Source organism: Macrotis lagotis, chromosome 3, assembly GCF_037893015.1.
Source record: "Macrotis lagotis isolate mMagLag1 chromosome 3, bilby.v1.9.chrom.fasta, whole genome shotgun sequence".
NCBI lineage: Eukaryota > Metazoa > Chordata > Mammalia > Peramelemorphia > Peramelidae > Macrotis > Macrotis lagotis.
Genome location: NC_133660.1, coordinates 258,149,463 through 258,169,105, shown reverse-complemented (window position 1 = coordinate 258,169,105; position 19,643 = coordinate 258,149,463). Strand labels below are relative to the sequence as shown.

The 19,643-nt window shown below is 41.1% G+C and overlaps 1 protein-coding gene across 1 annotated transcript; it reads left to right on the top strand.

The window, feature by feature from the left end:
• Positions 1-776: 776 nt before the first annotated feature.
• CD59 (CD59 molecule (CD59 blood group)) lies at positions 777-19,322 on the top strand. Its single transcript, XM_074230449.1, has 5 exons — positions 777-824; positions 4,191-4,253; positions 9,028-9,115; positions 13,425-13,526; positions 18,851-19,322. The coding sequence occupies exons 3-5, from the start codon at positions 9,046-9,048 to the stop codon at positions 19,048-19,050; spliced, it is 372 nt and encodes a 123-aa protein (XP_074086550.1). The 5' UTR covers positions 777-824; positions 4,191-4,253; positions 9,028-9,045; the 3' UTR covers positions 19,051-19,322.
• Positions 19,323-19,643: the final 321 nt, after the last annotated feature.

The following is a 19,643-nucleotide window of genomic DNA, read 5'->3' as shown; positions in this document are numbered from 1 at the left end:
CTGGGTTTGGGCCAGACGGAACAGAGCCGCCTCCGGAGAGGCCTTTCTCGGGGCGGCCGGGCCCAGGCTCGCCGTCGGATGCCGTTTGTGGGCATGAGGCTTGGCCCTGGGCCCTCGGGTCCGGCCAGATCGCCCATGGCCTTCTCCCGAGCTCTCCCCCGCTCTTCCCGGCCGCGAGCCACTCCGGATCGTGGTGTCTGGATTGAGTCAGGACAGGTCACGGGGATGGCTCGTGCCTCAGTTTCCTCCTCTGTAAGTTGATGGTGTCTGGGCCCAAAATCAAGGCCCCTTCCCGGCTTCTCGGTAGATGTTGCTCCCCGAGGACTCGGCAGTGGCTGTGACAGCGGTGCACGCGAGTCGGGGGGCTCCTGACGCCCCTGCCGCCGGGCTCGGCCTGGGCCCAGGCCCCGGGCCTGAGGCCGCCGGGCCCCGAGGGCCTGGGCCGGTTCCTGGGCCCGGTTCCTGTCGGTCCTGGCCCGGCGGCCTTGCACTGGGGCCTTGGCCTTCCCGATTCCCACCGGGATCTGTTAAAGGCCAGAAGGGGGGCAGCGGGGCCCGGCCCGGACTCGGACACCCGGCGCTTCTGCCCGTGACCTTGGCCGGGCCGCGCAACCACTACTGCCCGGCAAAACGCAGGCTCGGCCCCGCGGGGGGGGGCGGGGGGCGGGGCCCCGGAGCCACGCCCCGTGTGCTGGGCGGGGCCGGGCCGAGGCTGCACCTGCGCGGCCGGGAGGGGCGGGGCCCGGGAGGGGCGGGGCCCGGGCCCTCTTTAAAGGCCGCTCCCGCGGGCCGCGCTCCCTGGCCCGGGCTCCGCCGCCCCCCACGTAAGACACCCCGCGGGAAGGGTGGGGGCGGGGGCGGGACAGGTGAGGGGCGCGGGGGGGGGGGGCTTTGTTCTGTAGAAAGCGCCGAGAAGGGGTGACCGGAGGCCAGCTGGTCCCCGGGAGGACGCGGGGCTGTCGGGGCGCAGCGGGCCTGGGGCGGGAGGACGCGAGGGCCAACGCAGCCCCGCCCCGGCCTCCGGCCACTGGGCCCGGGGTGGGGGGGGGGGGCGTCTGTCCGGACCCCCGAGCCGGACTCGGAGGAGAGCCGGCCGCCCCCTGTCTCTCTCTCTGTCTCTCTCTCTGTCTCTCTGTCCCTTTCTCTCTCACTCTCTGACCTCTCTCTCTCTCTCTCTCTCTCTGTCTCTCTCTCTCTCTCTTCTCTCTCTCTGTCTCTCTCTCTGTCTCTCTGTCTCTCTCTCTCTCTCTCTCTGTCTCTCTCTGTTTCTCTCTCTCTCTCTCTCTCTCTCTCTCTCTCTCTCTGTCTCTCTCTGTTTCTCTCTCTCTGTCTCTCTCTCTCTCTCTCTCTCTGTCTCTCTGTCTCTCTCTCTCTCTCTCTCTCTCTCTCTCTCTGTCTCTCTCTCTCTGTCTCTCTCTCTCTCTCTCTCTCTCTCTGTTTCTCTCTCTGTCTCTCTCTCTCTCTCTGTTTCTCTCTCTCTGTCTCTCAGCCTCTCATTTATTATTTATTTCAAAACTCAATAACATTTTATTTCCTGCTCAACTCTCTCCCCTCCTCCCCTCTCCCCAGCCACTGAGAAGGCAAGAACAGAGCCTGCCCCCCCCTCATTCTTACGGACTCAGAAACCGAGGCCCGAGCCTTGGGTACTGAACTACAGAGCTGGGAAGGGCCTGGATTCCAACCCAGGGCTTCCGGACCCCACAGGCCCAGTGCCTGAGGGAGCCAGCCTCCAGGAAGGAGGAAGGAAGGCTTTGTAACTGGCAGAAATCGGGAAGAATTAGGGTGGGTCTTGGCAACCTTGAGCAGGTTGACCTAAACCTTAATGCAGCTAGGTCTAGGGGCAGGGAAGGGACTTGCCTTGGGAAGCTGAAGGGCTGAAGATTAGAACCCGGACCCTAGTTCATCTCTTTCAAGGCAAAATTGTTGCCCTGAGACATGGGTTATGTGGAGCTGGTCCAAGCAGAACCAGAAGAACCTTCTGCACCTTAACAACAACAGGGGTTGAGGATCAAGCCTGGTGGACTTACTCCATCAGTGCAAGGATCAGGGACAATTTTAGGGGATCTGTGATGGAGAAGACCATCTGCATCCAGAGGAGGAACTGTGTAGTTTGAACAAAGACCAAAGATTATTATCTTCAATTTTTTAAAAGTTGTCTTTTTTTTTTTGTAACTTTGCTATCTCTTTTTCCTTTTGAATCCAATTCTTCTGTTACAACACATTCAGTTTTGATCTATGCTTATCATGAATGCAAATGAAAAGACTACATCCAGATTGCCTTTTTTGGAGGAGAGGGGGAAAAAATTGTAAAACTCAAAACCTCAAAAAAAAAATGGTTTGGGGGCTACTACATGGCAGAGAGGATAGAGTACCAGCCCTGGAGTAAAGAGTACCTGAGTTCAAATCCAGCCTCAGACACCTAATAATTACCTAGTTGTGTGGCCTTGGACAAGCCACTTAACCCCATTGCCTTACAAAAAAGCTAAAAAAAAAAAAAATGATTGGAAGAAATTACCATTCTATGTAATTGGAAAACAAATAAAATATTTATTATTTAAAAAGAGACAGAGAGAGAATCCAATCCAATCTTTTCATTTTGAAGGTTCAAAATGGGCAGGAACATCCTTCCTGCAGGCCAATAAAACCCTCAGACTCCTTTGTTCTGGTGCTCCCAATGTAACCATGGGTAAGATTTGAAATCTAGGAGCTTTTTAGGGGTGAATTAGTTAAATGTTTAATTAGCAGACTAATTTTTAAGTTTTGACCCTGACAGAGGCTAGAGACTAGCCTGTGGTAATTCTGGAAGAAGGTAGCCAAGCAGGGATTTGCATTGAGGCCCCAGACTCCAAATTTAATTCCAAATTTAAATTTAATTTAATTCACAGGATGGCAACCTTCCCCAGTTGAGCAGAACTAGGCCAGCTCTGCCATCATCATATTCTCAAGCTAGAGGTAGAACAAGTTGTATGAAGTCTAGGAAGGCAGTTCAGATGCATTGAAGACAAGTCAAGGTCATGGCCGGTGACCTCAGCATTTACCGCCCCCCTCAACGTGGGCCACGTGTTTGTGGTTGTCTTTATACACAAATAATTGGAGGCAGGATTTGAATTCTGGTCCTCTGACTCCAGAGTCACTGCCCTCTTCATCAAAGAGACAGAATAAACCTATGGAATTTTATGTCAGGAATAGTTGAGAGGGTTTTGGAATTAGGAAGGAGAGAGAAAAAGTTGAATCTTATCAGTGTCCAGAAATAATATGGGACTTTATTTGGAAGGACTTGAAAGGTGAAACACAGAAGTTTGTCCTTTGTCCTGGAGGTCATGAGAGAGTCACCTGTGCCTGCTGAGTAGAGGACTTGCTCATTCTCTCTGTGGTTCACCTGCCTCTATTTTTCCCACTTCCAGATAGTCTGTGTTAGGAAACAGACCCTTGTAGGGAGATGGTTAATTTAGTCTTGGGCTGCAGAAGGAGAAAGAGAACTCCCAGAAGTAAAGATACCTCCCCTTAGGACTATGCCTTGATTGAGCATGCAAACCTGGGGGGCAGCTAGGTGGTGTAGTGGATAGAGCTCCAACCTTGGAATCAAGATGGGAGTTGGAATCCAACCTCAGACACTTGCCACTTAAATCACTTAACCCTGATTGCCTGCCATCCAACCATCTCTGGTCGTTAGCAGAACACCCTCTCACTCAAATCCAATTCATATACTTGTCATGGCATCATCTCCATGATGTCATGTCTTCTTTGGGAACGAAGGACAAAACATCCTCATGCATACCTGGAATGATGGATTTTATTCTGGGTGTCCCCTACCTTAGAAAGATCATTGATAAAAAAAAAGTCCTTGAGTTCTTGATATATGAGGACTAAATAAAGATTTTTAGTTAGTAGAAGGGATAGATCAGGAGAGATATAAAAGCTGTGTCTTTAAAATGCCTCACCATGAGACCCTTTCACATTTGGTGGTGCTGCCATAGCTTTGTGCATCTTTTCCTCTCACCCTGGCTGTTATTCATCAATACACTCATGTCCATGTTCAGTTATCTTCCCTGTCTTGTCCCTACTTCCCTATTTTGGATTTAGCAGAGAAGTGGAGGTAACTGCCTGGGACATTGTAGAAGAGATATATCTCCACATATGGAGTAGGGGATAACTTCTCTCTCTGACTAAGTTATATTTCTTTTTAACAGTCATTCTCTGAAAGCCAGTTGAGTTTGAATTGGGAGATAAAACTTCAGAAGTTCCTTCTTCTGGTAAGATTGTATTTCTTTTTAACAGTCATTCTTTGAAGGTCAACTATGTCTGAATTGCAACCTGGGAGACTTTGGACAAATTATGTTCCTTTTTGGGCCTCATTTTCTTCTAATGTAAAATAGCAGGTTTAGTCCAGTTAATCTGTAAAACTCCTTTAAGATTTTAGCTTGTGGTTTGTTTGGTTTCCCCCCACAAAGACAGAGCTGGGAAATAGGATAGCAGAGGGCCCTGTGAGTTGGACCAAGCTGTACAAGTTTGACATTTGACAGTCATCTCAACAAATCCCTTGAGTTGCTAAACAACTTTAAGCCATAGTAATCCCTACTGGTTATATCAGGAAAAAAAGTGGTCACCCACTTTTCTTAGTATCTGGATGAAGCCAGGAAAGAAGGGTTGGGAAAAGGTGCCATTACCCTGTCTAGAAGCTAGTCAAAGTATCAGTAAAAGTACAAGATGGGGAGATGCAATTAATTAGATGGCATTTTGTCTGGAAAAAGATCTGGAGTGTTAGTGAATCAGTGACTGTCTTTGTATGCTTTTATGCTAATGAAGGTTTGGGCTGCCTTCAGAGAGGCAGCTTCCAGGAATAGGTCCTGCTGTCCTCCCCTCTGGTAAGATCACATTTAGAATATTACATTTAGTTCTGGGAACACCAAAAGGGAACATATACAGCATCCTGAGGAAGGCAAGTAGCATGTTGAAAGGCATTGGATCCATCCCATATGAAGGCTGGTTGAAGCAGCAGGATGTTGACTTTGGAGAAGAAAAGACTCAGGAAAAGCCTTCTAGTCATCTGCCAATATTTGAAGATGATGGGTCCCAGAAGACAGAACAGAGAGCAATGTGGGCAAGTGAAAAATGAGTCAGTTTAGTTTCTTAACAATTGAAGCAATGCCCATGAGCTGCCTGCTTCTGGGAATGGTGAGTTTTCTGATGAAACCAGCCAGGATTTCTGTGGGCTAAAACTGTCTTGAGACTCTTTTAAAAGTTTTTTGGAAGAATTTTTGTAATGGACTTGATAATCACTGAGCTCCCTTCAAGCTTCAAATCACCATGATTCTCCCCCCGCCCCAAACCTCCTTCAAGGATCCTTAACAGGATCATGGAAAGAAAAGGGAATTTATTCAGTTGACAAAGGATAACATGTCCCATTCCAACATAGAGAGACTGAAAAGGCAGTAGAGAAATCTGAAGAGTTTCTAACCAAGAATTCAGTTCAAATCTCTTTCCCTGTTTATCTAAAGCCATACTGGGGGCCAAAACCTGAAAGGAGCTGCCTTGGTGGGGAGGGAAGAGAACTGGCTAATAGGGTTCAGAGAGCTAGCCAGAGGAGAATTGGCTGGTTCTCACCAGCTTCATGAAAGTCAATGGCAGAAATATGCGGTAGTAGTAGGCATTAGAGAGAGAGGGGAGAGAGAGAGAGAGAGAGAGAGAAGAGAAGAGAAGAGAAGAGAAGAGAAGAGAAGAGAAGAGAAGAGAAGAGAAGAGAAGAGAAGAGGAAGAGGAGAGAAGAGGAGAAGAGAAGAGAGAGACACAGAGAGAATATTGGGCAATTTTGATTTTCTCTTGATTTAAAACTGTTTCCTGGCTTTTTCCCTGACTGGTGACAATGACTCACATAAGATTATGATATTTGTTCCCCCTTGGGAATCTTTAAAAACTGTCCCACCTTCTAATTAGGGAGGCCAGAACAGAAGAGGAAAGGCCAGTCAGGATCTAACCTCCTTTGTCCAAGCCTTGGTCCTCTGAGGACTGTAGCTTGTTCAGACCTGTTATGGGCTTTGGTTAACTTGCTTTGCCTCTGTCACCTTATTTCCAAAATTTTCCAGCCAGACTAAAACAATAAAAGGCTGAACTTCAATTGAACAGAGAGGGCTTTAGTTTTGGAGAGTGGAGGGGGGGGCCGGGAATAGAACACGGGAAATGACACACTGGGTGGGGCAGGGGCCACCCATCCTCAGTTCTGTCTCTGCCAGGGTATACCTCCTGACAAACAAACTAGTTATTCAGAGAAATCATACATTTTTTTTCTCAGAGATTAGGAAGAATAAATTATATACCCCTTCTTTGTTGAATTCAGAAGGTCTGGATTTGATTCAAGTTTACATTTCCCTGAAAAGAGCATATTAATGGACCAACCTATTGTTCCAATTGCTCTCTCTATGATTTCCCAGACCAAAATACTTTCCCAATATATGAGCTCTCCTCTATATAAACTCTTTAAGTAGCTGGACCCTTATATTTGTATCTTTATTGCTTTGAATACTTAAAATTTTTTTTTATTTATATAAGGTAATGGGGTGACTTGCCCAAGTGACTTGCCCAGATCACACAGCTAGGCAGTTATTAAATGTCTGAGGTCAGATTTGAACTCAAGTCCTCCTGATGATTCCAGGGCCAGTGCTCTATACACTGAGCCACCTAGCTGCTCCTGCTTTGAACACAATAAATGGTGTTTTGGCGTTTTTTCCCCCCATTTTTTCTTTTTTTAATTTTTAATTTTTTTAAGGTGTTATTTGAGTTTTCCTCATTTCTTCTTAAGCACATGTTCTGGAGATTCCATCTCAACTCAAACTGGCAGGTCCAGTGGTCAGCTTAGTTGCTGATCCCCATCAGTCTAGGGGGTACCTCTGAGGAATAGGGAAGAGGTGTTTTTAGTGCCCAAATTCATGAGCCTCCTGCCTTTCTGTTTCCTGCCTTGAGTATTGGTTTATGTCAGTTAGTCAGACTTAATTATCTTTTCTAAAAGAATATTATTAAGTAGGAATATGAATAATAGTAGTAGTAGTAATAGTAAGAATAGCTGGTACAAAACATTTTCCCCCTGTGGTCTGTGACTACAATTTTATTAATTAAGTTTAGGGGAAAGTGGACTCGAGCTTAGGGAGCTACTCGCAAAAGAGTAACTGGGTTCTTAGAAGTCCATTTACTGGAGTTTTAGGTATAGAACAGTTGCATTGTTGTCAGTGTTGTTGGACTTTGTAGAGTCTTGAATCTGTGTCAAATCTGTCCTGTTAATCTGCTATTCTCAAATACTACCAGGATCCTAAGAAAAGATGTAAGGTTCAAAAACCTCCAGACCTTTGAAAGCACCTGAGACCTTTCTCTGACAAAATCAGTTATAGGAGGAGGCTGATGTCATTCTCTCTTAAGGAGGAGGGAAATGAATCTTTTTTTTTATGGGAAACTAATTGACTGTTTTCATACAACCTCAGCCAATCCATGTAGAATCTGGAGAAGCATTCCAGGCCAAGTTCACCCCAACAGCTTGTGTTCCCCTAAATGGATTAGGACTTCGTGAAGGTAGGGTGATTTCAACCCTGCCTTTAAAATTACTTAATGAATTCATTCATTTGTTCTTTTATTCCTCAGTCTTCGGGAACAAGTTATATGAATCTAGTTAAGTGTCAGATCTGGTGATTTAAATCACTAAGTTTTTCTTTTGGTTCTTCTGCTAATTAGCTGTTAATTTAGCCCAGTCAACCCGAAGTTGAGCTTCCTTTTCTGTAACATGGGGAGTTGAATTAGATGAACTTTGAGACCATGGCCTCCTTCTTCTATCTTGGTTTCAAATTCCCAAGGCAAAGAGAAACTGGTGTGAGAGAAAGAATGAGAGATGTACAGTCCAAGAATCTGATTTGCAGTTTCTTATCTGATGATATCTGTGGTTAACAGAGTTTGATTTATTAGACAGAGCTGGTTTCCCTTTAAGGGAACTGGGAGTTGTCTTTGGAATTTGGGAGAGTTATTTTCTTGACTTCCTTGTCCCTAGACCCAAAAGGACCAATCTACCAGGAAAGTACAGCTACCAAAGATTTAAAGGAATTCCTATTTCCCTGCTGGGACAGCTTCCTGGATGATTGTTGCTAATTGCTATAGTGAACTTAAAAGAGGAAAGGGAGTAGGAACATTTTATTTGAATTTAATTAAAAATTGTTTCCCTTTTAATATTGTTGCACATAAAGTTGATTTATATTGCATTTTATAGTGTAAAAAATCCCTAATTACACTCTAGCCTTGGGCTGAATTACTGGAGCTAGGTCTGAATTAGGTTTGGCCCAGAATATTTACTAGGTACATGATGCTGGGCAAGTCACTGTTACTGCTCTGTGCTTCAGTTTCTTCAGCTGTAAAATCATTTTGATGATATCTGTAACAACTCCTAGGGCTTAAGTGAGATTGAGTGGGTAAAATACTCTGCAATGTCAGATGGAATTACTATTTTTCTCCATGTTGATTGGGGCAAGATAGTGCATGGAAAGAGCCCTGGCTCTGGTTTAAATTCTACATTAACTAATTTGTGTGACCTTGGACATATCACTTAATTTCCTTGGATCTCAGGTTCCTTGCCTATAAAATGAGAAGATTGAACTAGTTGGAATGCCTCACATCCAGGACCATCTCCAGTCCTCCTGATCCATATCTGGTCACTGGACTCAGATTGCTCTGGAGGAAAAATTGAGACTGATGACTTAGCACAGCACACCCCCCCCCCCCCACCCCAATCCACTTCATGTGCTTGTCATGGCATCACCTCCCTGGTATCATGATTTTCTTTGAGAACAAAGGAAAAACATCATCAATCCTGTAATCAAGAAGAAGGGATCAGAAAGGGAGAAAAGATATTTAGCCAAGAAAGATGTTTAGAAAATGTGCGCTAGCATCTTGCCTCCTTCCTGTATTGTTTGTTTTCTAAAAAAACAATCCTGGATACCAAATGGATATTTAAAGTCCAGGAGAGTCATTCTGGAATGTGTGTTTTTCCCTTTTCAGGTCTGAGAAGAGATTGACATGATGGGGAGTGGCAGGATGAGCATCCTCTTCCTTGGTCTCCTGGTCCTGGCGATGTACTGCAGTCCAGGTGGGTCAGAGTGAATGGATCAAGAAGCTGTAGGGTGCCATCCTAGTTTACAGCGCCAGTCTAGACAATAACCCTTGGGTCCACATATATCACATGTGTATGTGCATATCAAGGCAGTAGGATTAGAATCTAGAAAACTTGGGTTACAGTTGAATAGGAAGAGAGAAAAGGCTACTCTAGTAGGACTGAGGCATTGCCTTCAGTCATTTAGGGCTTGTTTGAATTTGGCCAAGTCACTAACTCTCTGGGGCTCAATTTCCTCAAATGTAAAATGAAAGGGTTGGACTTAATGATGCCTAATCCATGATCCATGACTATACATTTTAGTTACATAGGTAGTTTAAGAGTTTGCAACAAGGGATGTGGAGACCTGATTTTATAAAATACACCAAAAACCAAAGTCTCTTTTAAATACGTTGATTCAGAGGATCCAAAGTTTTTTTTTTCTTAAGAGGGAATATTTCATAGAATCCTAGATGAACCCTTGGAAGTCATTTAGTTCAATCCCCTGATTTTATAGGTGACAAAAGTAAGCCCCAATGAGGTTAAAAAACTTCTCCAAGAACAGAAGGTAGAAAGTCAAAATCATCTGTCTCCAAATTTAGCTTCCTTCTACCTTTGATAGTAACAGCAGAAAGATAGAGGAATTTGTTAATGTTGGCCACATCCAACATGTTTACATCTTTCCAGAAGAGAGAAAGAAAAAGAGAAATGAGTGTTTGTTTCTTTTTCAGTGGTCTTTCCAGAGAGATGGTGTGATCCTTTCAAGGATGTGATGAGCTAAAACCATAGAATCATATATTTGATTGAGAACATGGCTTAGATATCTGTTCTTATCTCAGAGAGGAAGAAAATGGCTCTCACAGAGATAAAATAAATTGCCCATGGCGACTCACACAATTTGAAACCATCAAAGATGTTGCTTAACCCCGGTCACTCTGGTGACCTTTATTAATCTGATTCATCTAGTGAATACAGCAATGAATTAGGGCAAACCACATAACATCTCTCAGCCTCAGTTTCCTCAACTGTAAAATGAGGTTGTTAGAGCAGATGACCTCCAATTTTCCTTCCAGCTGTAGTTCATTTATCTTTCCAGGATCCCATTTTACTCATTCTTCACATTTATACAAATGATTTTATGTAATCTAATTTCCCACATCCTGTCCTGTGTCCCCCTGCAGACAAATAGGAAACTTTAGAAGGTCTAGACTCAGATCTTAAGTCTACCACTTCCCAGTTGAGTGATCACAGAAGTTATTAAAATTCTTCCAGCCTTGGTTTCCCGGGGCTGCCTTGTTTTTGCAGAGTGGGAAGCTGAGATTAGTGGATCTTGGGAAGTGACTCACACAAAGTCACACAGATCAGAAGGGGCACACTGGTTTTCTAAAGTAATATAGGATATTGGTTACACCATCAGAGTGACCTTGGTTCCCTATAGGTAACTGGAAGATCTTACTGAGCTAGCGCTCCACATTCTAACAATCTCTTCTCCATACCATTGGTCAAAAGAATATGAGAGGTCACTATGTTTCCTTATATACAGGGGATATGTGTGTGGGTGTTTGTGACTATATATGTGGAACATTCACATAATGTCTTTTCAAGTCTTTTCAGTCTATTCATTCTGCTTAATTTTAAGAAAATGTTTCTATTCTTTTTCATAAGGGATGGCTCTCTGGCAAGGGGAGGGACATATTAGGAAATGTAGGTGATTGTAATAATAAAAATTGTCAATAAAAAATAAACATAAGCACATACAAAGAAATGAGCAATTCCCTAATGGAACAGATCTTTGTGTTTTTTCTTTTTAATGAGTTATCAAATATTTTTTATTGTTTTCAATTAGAGTCTTAAAACAACCACAATGAGATTGGAAGTCCTTTCTTTAATTTTTTTTTTATTATTTTCTGCCTCTTACATTAAAAATCTCTTCTTCTCCTCCCCCTACCAGGGACCTATCTCAAATGACAAATAATCACATGGAAAGAGAAAAGAAGGGAAAAATCAGTATAATTGATATAATGAAAAAGTCCCAAAATGTGTAATTTGTAAAACGTGTGGACCTCCCAGCTCCATGAAGTGGCAGGTTAGGGATTTCTTCTCATAGCTCTTCATTGTAGTCCCATTTTAGTTCCATAGTCTTTAAAATTTTGTTATACTTTTGATTTGGAGTCTGTCATTCTTTCCATTTGCATTGTTGTAGTTTTTTCCCTTGACTTAATTTTCTTGACTTCCTTACTTTACTCTGCATCAGTCCATATTTGCATAATTCCAAATTGCTTTCAAGAATGGTTATACCATATCACAGCTCCACCAGTAGTTGTATCGGTGCTTATCTTTCCACAACCCACTAACAATAACTCTTGCCATTTTGGGGGGTGTCATTTTCTTCAGTTTGCAGGATATAAGATAAAACCTAAGGGTTGACTTGATTTGTTTCTCATATAACATTTTTTTATGTGGTTGTGAATACTTTGTATTTCTTTTGAAAACTTGTTAATTCCTAGCCTTTGACCATTAATCTATTGGAAAATGGTATATACATATATATGTCTATACATATATATGTAATTATATATGTAAGTGTGTAAATATATATATATCTTAGATTATAAACCATTTTCAGAAAAGTTTGATACTAAGACTTTGCCCCCCATTCTCCCACTTGCCTTCTTGTCTTAGATGTATAAAAATTATGCAAAAGCTTTTCAGTTCTGAGTAATCAAAGTTATCGGTTTTCTCTTTTGTAATTGCCTCTATCTCTTGTCTGGTTAATATTTCTACCCATACCTGTGAGAGGTATATGATCTGTTTCTCTTCTAATTTTTTTATAGTCTGATCTTTAATATTTAGGTTATGTACCCATTTAAAATGTATTGTGGAATATGGTGAAAGAGGTAAGATAATTTCTGTCAGACTGCTTTCAAGTTTTTCTAGTAGGTTTTGTCAAATGTCAGCTTTTTTTCCCTGGGCAATTTAGGTTTTCCATTTAATCAAACATTGGGTTATTGAGTCCTATTGTTTCTGAATCTCCCTTGGCTAGTCTATTCCATTGATCCATCTCTCTATTATTTAAACCATACCAAATGGTTTTGATGACTGCTGCTTTTTAATATAGACCTGGAAATGCTCTTTCCCCCTCATCCCTATATCTCTTTATAATTTCCTTTGATGTTATAGATCTTGTATTTTTCCAAATGAATTTTGTTATTTTTTCAAGTTCTCTTTGTAATTTGATTAGTATAGCATTAAAATGGAAGTATTTTCTTTCCTTTTTCAAAAAACTGATATTTTATTTTTCCATTTACATGCTGTGATTGTATTTTAACATTTATCCATTTGCAGATTTATAAGCTGAACATTTTTCTACTATCCTCCCTTCCTTCCCTCTTCTCCCTGGTGGCAAACAGTCTGGTAAAAGTTGTATGTGTAGATTTGTGTTTAACACATTTACATATCAGTCATTTTGTATAGTCATTTGTAGTAGGACTAAGGAAAAAGAAAGAATACCATAATACAAGAAGGAAAAAATAGAAGAGAAGTTTTAGAAAAGTGAACATAATATACACTCAGATTCTGTGTTTTTTGGGGGGTTTTCTTGTACTTTCTAACTCAAAATCTGTGATCTTGAAATTCTTGCCCTCTGTTCCTCAAATATACTTATCATCAACATCTCTGAAATTGTGGGTTTGTGATCATCTCTCTATCCTGTCAATTTCCACAAATATTTATTTATTAAGCTCCTAGTACAAGGCACTGGAAATACAAACAATTTTTTAAAAATGGACCCTGCTCTCAAGGAGTTTGCATTCTGCTAGAGAGATATGATATGTATATAGATAAGGACCAAATAGAAAGTCATACTAAGTAATATCAGGAGGGACTGACAATTAATTAGATCAGGAAAGGGCTTGTGTAGGTGGCAGCACCTGAGCTCCACCTTGAAGGAAACCCAGAATCCTGAGAGGCTGTGATGCCAGTACACCTGGCATCGAAGGTGAGACAATCTGGGCAAAGGTGTTCCCATTATTGGGTCACTTAGACTGTAAGCTTCTGCAGGACTTGGATGGGATTTGTGTTACTCTCTATCAAGAGATATATTTTGGTGATAAGACACTATCCCAGGACAAGAAGATCTAACTTCAAAGACATACTAGCCGGGACAGTTTTTTTAACCCTTATTTGCCTCAGTTTCTACAAATTTAGTTTCTGAGATCCTTTTTTGTTAGCTCTGAATCTATGATTCTATGACCCTAAATTTTTGCAAATCTAACAGATCCTTAATGTCTTTTCTTATATGTTCTAGGTGGTGCTTTGAAATGCTTACAGTGTGAGATTTCTATGAAATCCTGTACCAAGAATGCCACTTGTAGAGCTGATCAAGATGCATGCCTTCAGGCTTATGGTGGTAAGGACCTCTCCCTTCCTTGCTTTCAACATCCCTTTCTTGGTCATAGGTGTGAGCTAGAGTTGCAGCTTGCTGGGAATTCATGTTTTCCAAGGCTTGGTACTGTTGGCAACTCAATTAGGAGGAACAGGTTAGGACTTAAAAACTTCTGGTCTTGCCCCAGTTATTCTGACAATTACTGAGGACCCGAGGACCAACTTAATAAGGATAAGGCACCTGGGGTCTGTGTTGGCTAGTGTTCCCGGGGCACTTCAGTTGGGAGATCAACTTGGGAAACCAAAATGGAGAGCTAAAACAATAGCTCACCAACTTAGTACAACTTGTAGAGGGGACTTCTTGTAGGGTTAAGCTTGGAAGTGCTGTCCTTCTTTCCCAGCCAGTGCTGGAAACCTACTGCCTATTCCCTTCTAGAGTCCCACTTCAGCATTTGAGATTCCTTTGGATCACTAGTTCTTGTGATTCCATCAAACGTTTATATCATCAGTTTCCTGAATTCAGTACTTCTTGGTTGTTAATGTCTGTGCCATTAATGTAAAGGAGGCACTCTCAGGTTTTCTGGTCCCTAATGAAAGAAGGGTTATCTCCCATTCTTCCACCTAGCTTTCCTCCCTTTCCCTAGACCTGTCTTCTTGACCTCTTTCCCTGCTTCTTTCTCTTCCCCTTTTGCTTCTATCCTATTTCTTCCTCTTCTCCATTTTTTCCTCTTCCCTTTACCCTGTCTCCCTTCTTCCTCTTCCTCTTGCCTTAGCCCCTCTAATTCTCTTTTCCCATGCCTTGTCTCCTTTCTTCCCTCTATTTTTTGACTTTTCTTTCTCCTAGTTCAACCTCCTCCTCTAACTCCCTCTTTTTTTTCAGCTGTCTCTTCCTCTTCTTCTCCATCTGTCTCCTCATCCTCTTCTCCTTGTCTCTTTATTTCTCCCTTCCTCCCTTTTGTAGCTGTGTGTCCTCATCTTCCCCAGGTCATTCTCCCCCTTCCCCAATTGTGTTAGAGATGAAATCAAAAGTCCCTGAAGAAGAAGACCTAATAGTGGAGGATAAGATAGAATATCATATTACTCAATAGCATTCTTCCCACTGGAATAACAACGGTAGTGGCAGTGTTGATAGTAGCAAACAGTCACTTGCTCAAGGTCATAACAGTCAAAAGTGCCTAGGTCTTTCTGAGACCAGGCCCAGAGTTCTATTACCATGCCATTTAGGAATCTTACCCCTGTGGTCATGGGTCAAATGAATTATTATTACCCTGAGTTGTGCCAACATTGCCAAATTGAGCCATTTGTGGTGTTACTTTTGAAAATTATAGTAAACTGAGAGACAATGGTCAGAACACAATCAATTCATTTGTTAGTTGCTATAACCAAAAAATTGGGTTAATGGCCTTTCTCAATGAACAGTGATCCCAAGATGGGGCTCACCAGTCTAAATACAGTTTGGTTTTTGTTTGGTTTTGGTTTTTGTTTTTACAAGTCAGTGGGGTTAAGTAACTTCCCACAACATATAGCTAGTAAGTATCCAGTGTCTGAGGCTAGATTTGAACTTGGGCCCTACTGATTCCAGGGTCAGTGCTCTATGTATGCACTGTGCTATCTAGTTTTGGGGGTTTTTTTTTTGCAAGGCAATGGGGTTAAATGACTTGCCCAAGGTGACAAAGTTAGGTAATTATCAAGTAACTGAGGACAGCTTTGAACTCAGATCCTTCTGACTCCAGTGTCAGTGTTCTATCTACTGTGACACTTAGCTGCCCCTAATTGTGCTAGTGTTTACTACAGGTTTGGGGAATAAACGGTTGTTTAGGTGGGGACACTGCAGCCCATGATTGGGACATGATTGAGATCCATCAGCATCTTGCAGACCTTGTTAATGGACCAGAGTTAACAGACTTCTTGGGGCCTAGGGAGATAAGACCTTTCTTAATTGTACAAGGATGGATGATATACCTTGTGGAAATATAACAAATCAACTTGTGGGCCTTAAAGATAAGAGTGTAGTAGATAAGTTTTTTCCCCCCTTAATTATAACTTTAACTCCGAAGGGAAAACTGATCTCAAGGACATAGGAAGGTGGCTTGATCAGTCCTACAAAATGGAGCAGTAATATAGAATAATCTCAGTTGCCTAATAGGATCATTATAAAATGGATGAATGTTGAAATACAGTTTCTTCAGTGGATTCTTTGTATAATTTTGTTTTCCTATTCCATTCTTCTTATAATAGTAACATGCTCAAGTTTTAATGGTCATTACAAAGGGATGCTTCCTGGATGCTTGTTTGTCAGTAATATTCTCAGATACTCACACTGAGGAAACAGGATAGGTTAGGAAGGAAACCTATATCCAGACCTAGTGCAAATTTGAAAACAATCAATAATAATATATCGAGTTTGCCCTGGTGATTTCTAGTTGCAAAGTACTTTACACTTTTGAATGGTCTCATTTGAGCCTTGAGAAGTAGATATTATAGCTATCATTATTCTCATTTTACAAGCAAACTGAGGTTCAAAAAGTCTAGTATATAAGGTTAGTAGTAGAACCAGGATCTGAATTGAAGTTTTCTTACTCTTGGCCCAGTGAATGGCCCACTGTTCTTTTTAAAAAACAGCAACAAAATAGCTTATTATTTATTTGTTTTTGACATTCATTTTTTTGAAAAATTTTGAGTTAAGAATTTTCTTTATTTCAATTCTTCCCCACCTACACAGAAGGTAAGGAATATGATATCAATTATGCATGTGAAATCATGTAAAACATTTCCCTATTAGCCATATTGGTCCATGGGATTTTTTCTTAGGTAGCTCGTTGATAGCTTGTTCAATTTCTTTTTCTAAAAATAGAATTATTTAATTATGCTAATTCCTCCTCTGTTAATCCAGGCAATTTATATTTTTATACATATCCACCCATTTCACTTGGATTGTCAGGTTTATGATCATATAATTGAAGAATATAGCTTCTAATAATTGCTTTAATGTCATCATCATTGGTGGTACATTCACCTTTTGCATTTTTGATAACTGGTCATTTGACTTTTTAAAAAATCAATTAAGTAATGTTTTATCTATTTTATTGGATTTTTCCATAAAACTAGCTTCTAGTTTTATTGATTGGTTCAGTTTTTTTTATTCAGTTTTATTAATCTCGCCTTTGATTTTCAGGATTTCTAATTTGGTGCTTAATTGGCAATTTTAAATTTATTCCTTTTCTAGTCTTTTTTTTAGTCGTATACCCAATTCACTGATGTATACTTTCTCTATTTTATTGATGTAAGCATTTAGAGAAAAAAATTTTTCCCTTTAAGTAATGCTTTGGCTGTAACCCACAGATTTGGGTTTGTTACTCATTGTTATCATTCTCTTTAATGAAATTCTTGGTTGTTTCTATAATATGTTCTTTGACCCACCCATTCTTTAGGATTAGATAATTTATTTTTTAATTTATGCATCCATGGACCTTTATTGGATTATTAAATTTAATTTTTATTTCAAGGTGGACTGAAAAACCACACATTTAATATTTCTCCTTTTTTGCCATTGGAACATTCTCCTGAACTAGAAAGGACTGCCCAGAGTGTTGGAGAAGGTCTGCTCCTCACTAGAAGTCTTCAAATAGAATTAGGGAAGAATTCTATGATACAGGTGCAGGTTGGATTCAATGGCTTTCTAGGTGGTGCCTATTATTGCTATTAAGTATATTTGTATTTGAATCAAATACAAATATACTTAATAGCAATAATAATCATAGAATAATAATTTTAGATTTGTAGAATATTTTACAATTATTATCACAACTGATTCTCACAATCAGCCTGGGAGTATGTAAATAATATGATGAAGGTAAGTCATTTCCCTCTCTGGGATTCAATTTCTTTCTTTGTAAAAAGAGTGGGTTAGGTGACCGTGACCTCTAAGGATCCATCTGAATCTTAAAAGTTTGTAGATTCCATCCCTATTTTCAAGCAACTGAGAAAATCACTTTTCCTTTTTTAAAAGTGAAATATAAAACAAAAGCAAATTTAATGCCATAATAGCTGACATTAGCAAGGCATATATATATATTAATATATAAAGTTTAATCCTCAAAATGTCATATATATACATATATATGTATATGTAGACAAACATACAGATAATCTGATCTTCAAAAAGATCCTGTGAGTGGATACCATTATTATCTGCATTTTACAAGTAGGGAAACTGAGGCTCCAAAAGCTTAAATGACTTGCCCAGGATCACACAGCCAGTGAGCAAAATTTGAACTCCTATTCCTCTCTCCAGATCCAATGTTCTTTCTCCTCCCGACACATACAGTTTTCAGGATATAAACACAATGAAAAATTTTCATTTTAAAATGTGTATCTGGTTTCTTAGCCATACCAGTCTATCCTAGTGTCTTAACTCATTTTCTTGACTCTTCATATCCAAATTAACTTCATTTTCAAGATTCCCATTTCTTTCTCTTATGTATTTCCTCATTTAAATCTCCATTTCATGTTTTCTCTCTCATATGGTAGTTTACCTCTAAAAAATTAGTTGTATCGCATGAATCAGAATCATGATGGTGGCATGAACCATGGGAGGTGACTGTGATTGGAAATGCCGGGGAGCTTTATCTGCTTCAGGTTACCTCTCTGTACACCACTGAGAGAGGAGACTTGGAACTGTCCTAAACCCTCCATGAAAAGAGGAACGGCCCTGACCTGGGAGCTGGGCAGGCTAGGGGGATGGGCTGATGCCAGACCCAGCAAGGTGAGGGATGGAGGCAGGAGGCAGGAGGCAGGCCTCTAGCACATTTGAGCTATAGGCAAGGTATCTGCTCTTTCAAGTGCTCCTAAGCTCTTCTGCAAACTGGTGATAACGGATGAACTGCTGATCTGAAATGGAAGAGGAAATGTCTGTTCTGGGAGCACCCTTAACTCCATTCTACCCATCCCCACTCGAATCTTTCAAAAGCTAATGAAATCACAGATCAGGACAGTGAAAAGTACACTGGATTTGGAGTTTTAATCCCAACTTTGCTTTTATTTTTCTAAATGACCTTTGGGTAATATATTACCAAAAGGACTCTTGGGATTCTTGTTTTCTCATTTGTAAAATGAAGAGAGTTGAACTAAATGATGTCCAAGAGATCCTTTCTAGCTCTAAATCTATGATTCTCTCTCTCTCTCTCACACACACACATACAAAGATATATAAACACATATATGTATAATATCTAATATCTTCATATTATTTATCTGTTTTTCCCCCCTTCTGTGAGCCGTGGAAACCAATAGCTAAAATGTTTAACTGCTTGTTTTTGTTACTCTAGTTTTCTTTGTTTCTTTTTAAAGGTGGAAGTTATTACTATTCATGTTGGAAGTATGCTGACTGCAACATCCAGAAGATTGGAGAAGTCTTTACCTTTCCCAGTATCCGCTACCACTGCTGCCAACGTGACATGTGCAATGCCGCAGGGATGGGGGCCACCGTCAGCCAAACAGTCATGATCGCTGGGCTGTTGGGAGTGATTGTCGGGAGCTTCCACTTTTAATTGAGTGGCAGGGGAAAGAACCCTAAGGAATAGGGGAGAGGGGTGAGTGCGTGTGTGTGTGTGTGTGTGTGTGTGTGTGTGTGTGTGTGAATGTGTTTTTGTGTATGTGTGAATGTGTCTGTGTGTGTCTCTGTTGGAATGTGTATCTGTGTGTGTGTGTCTCTTTGTGAGTCTCTTGGAATGTGTGTCTATATGTGTGTCTCTATATGAATGTGTGTCTGTGTGTGAGTCTCTGGGTGAGTCTGTGGGAATGCGTGTCTATATGAGTCTCTGTTGCAATGTGTCTGTGTGTGTCTCCATATGAATGTGTGTCTGGGTGTGTCTCTATATGAATGTGTGTGTGTCGGTATGTGTGTCTCTGTGTGAGTCTCTGTTGGAATGTGTGTCTGTGTCTCTATATGAATGTGTGCATGTGTGTGTGTGTATCTGTGTGAATGTATGTTTGTGTGCATGTCTATATGAATGTGTGTGTATGTGTGTGTGTATCTGTGTGAATGTGTGTCTGTGTGCGTGTCTATATGAATGTGTGTGTATGTGTGTGTATCTGTGTGAATGTGTGTCTGTGTGCGTGTCTATATGAATGTGTGTGTATG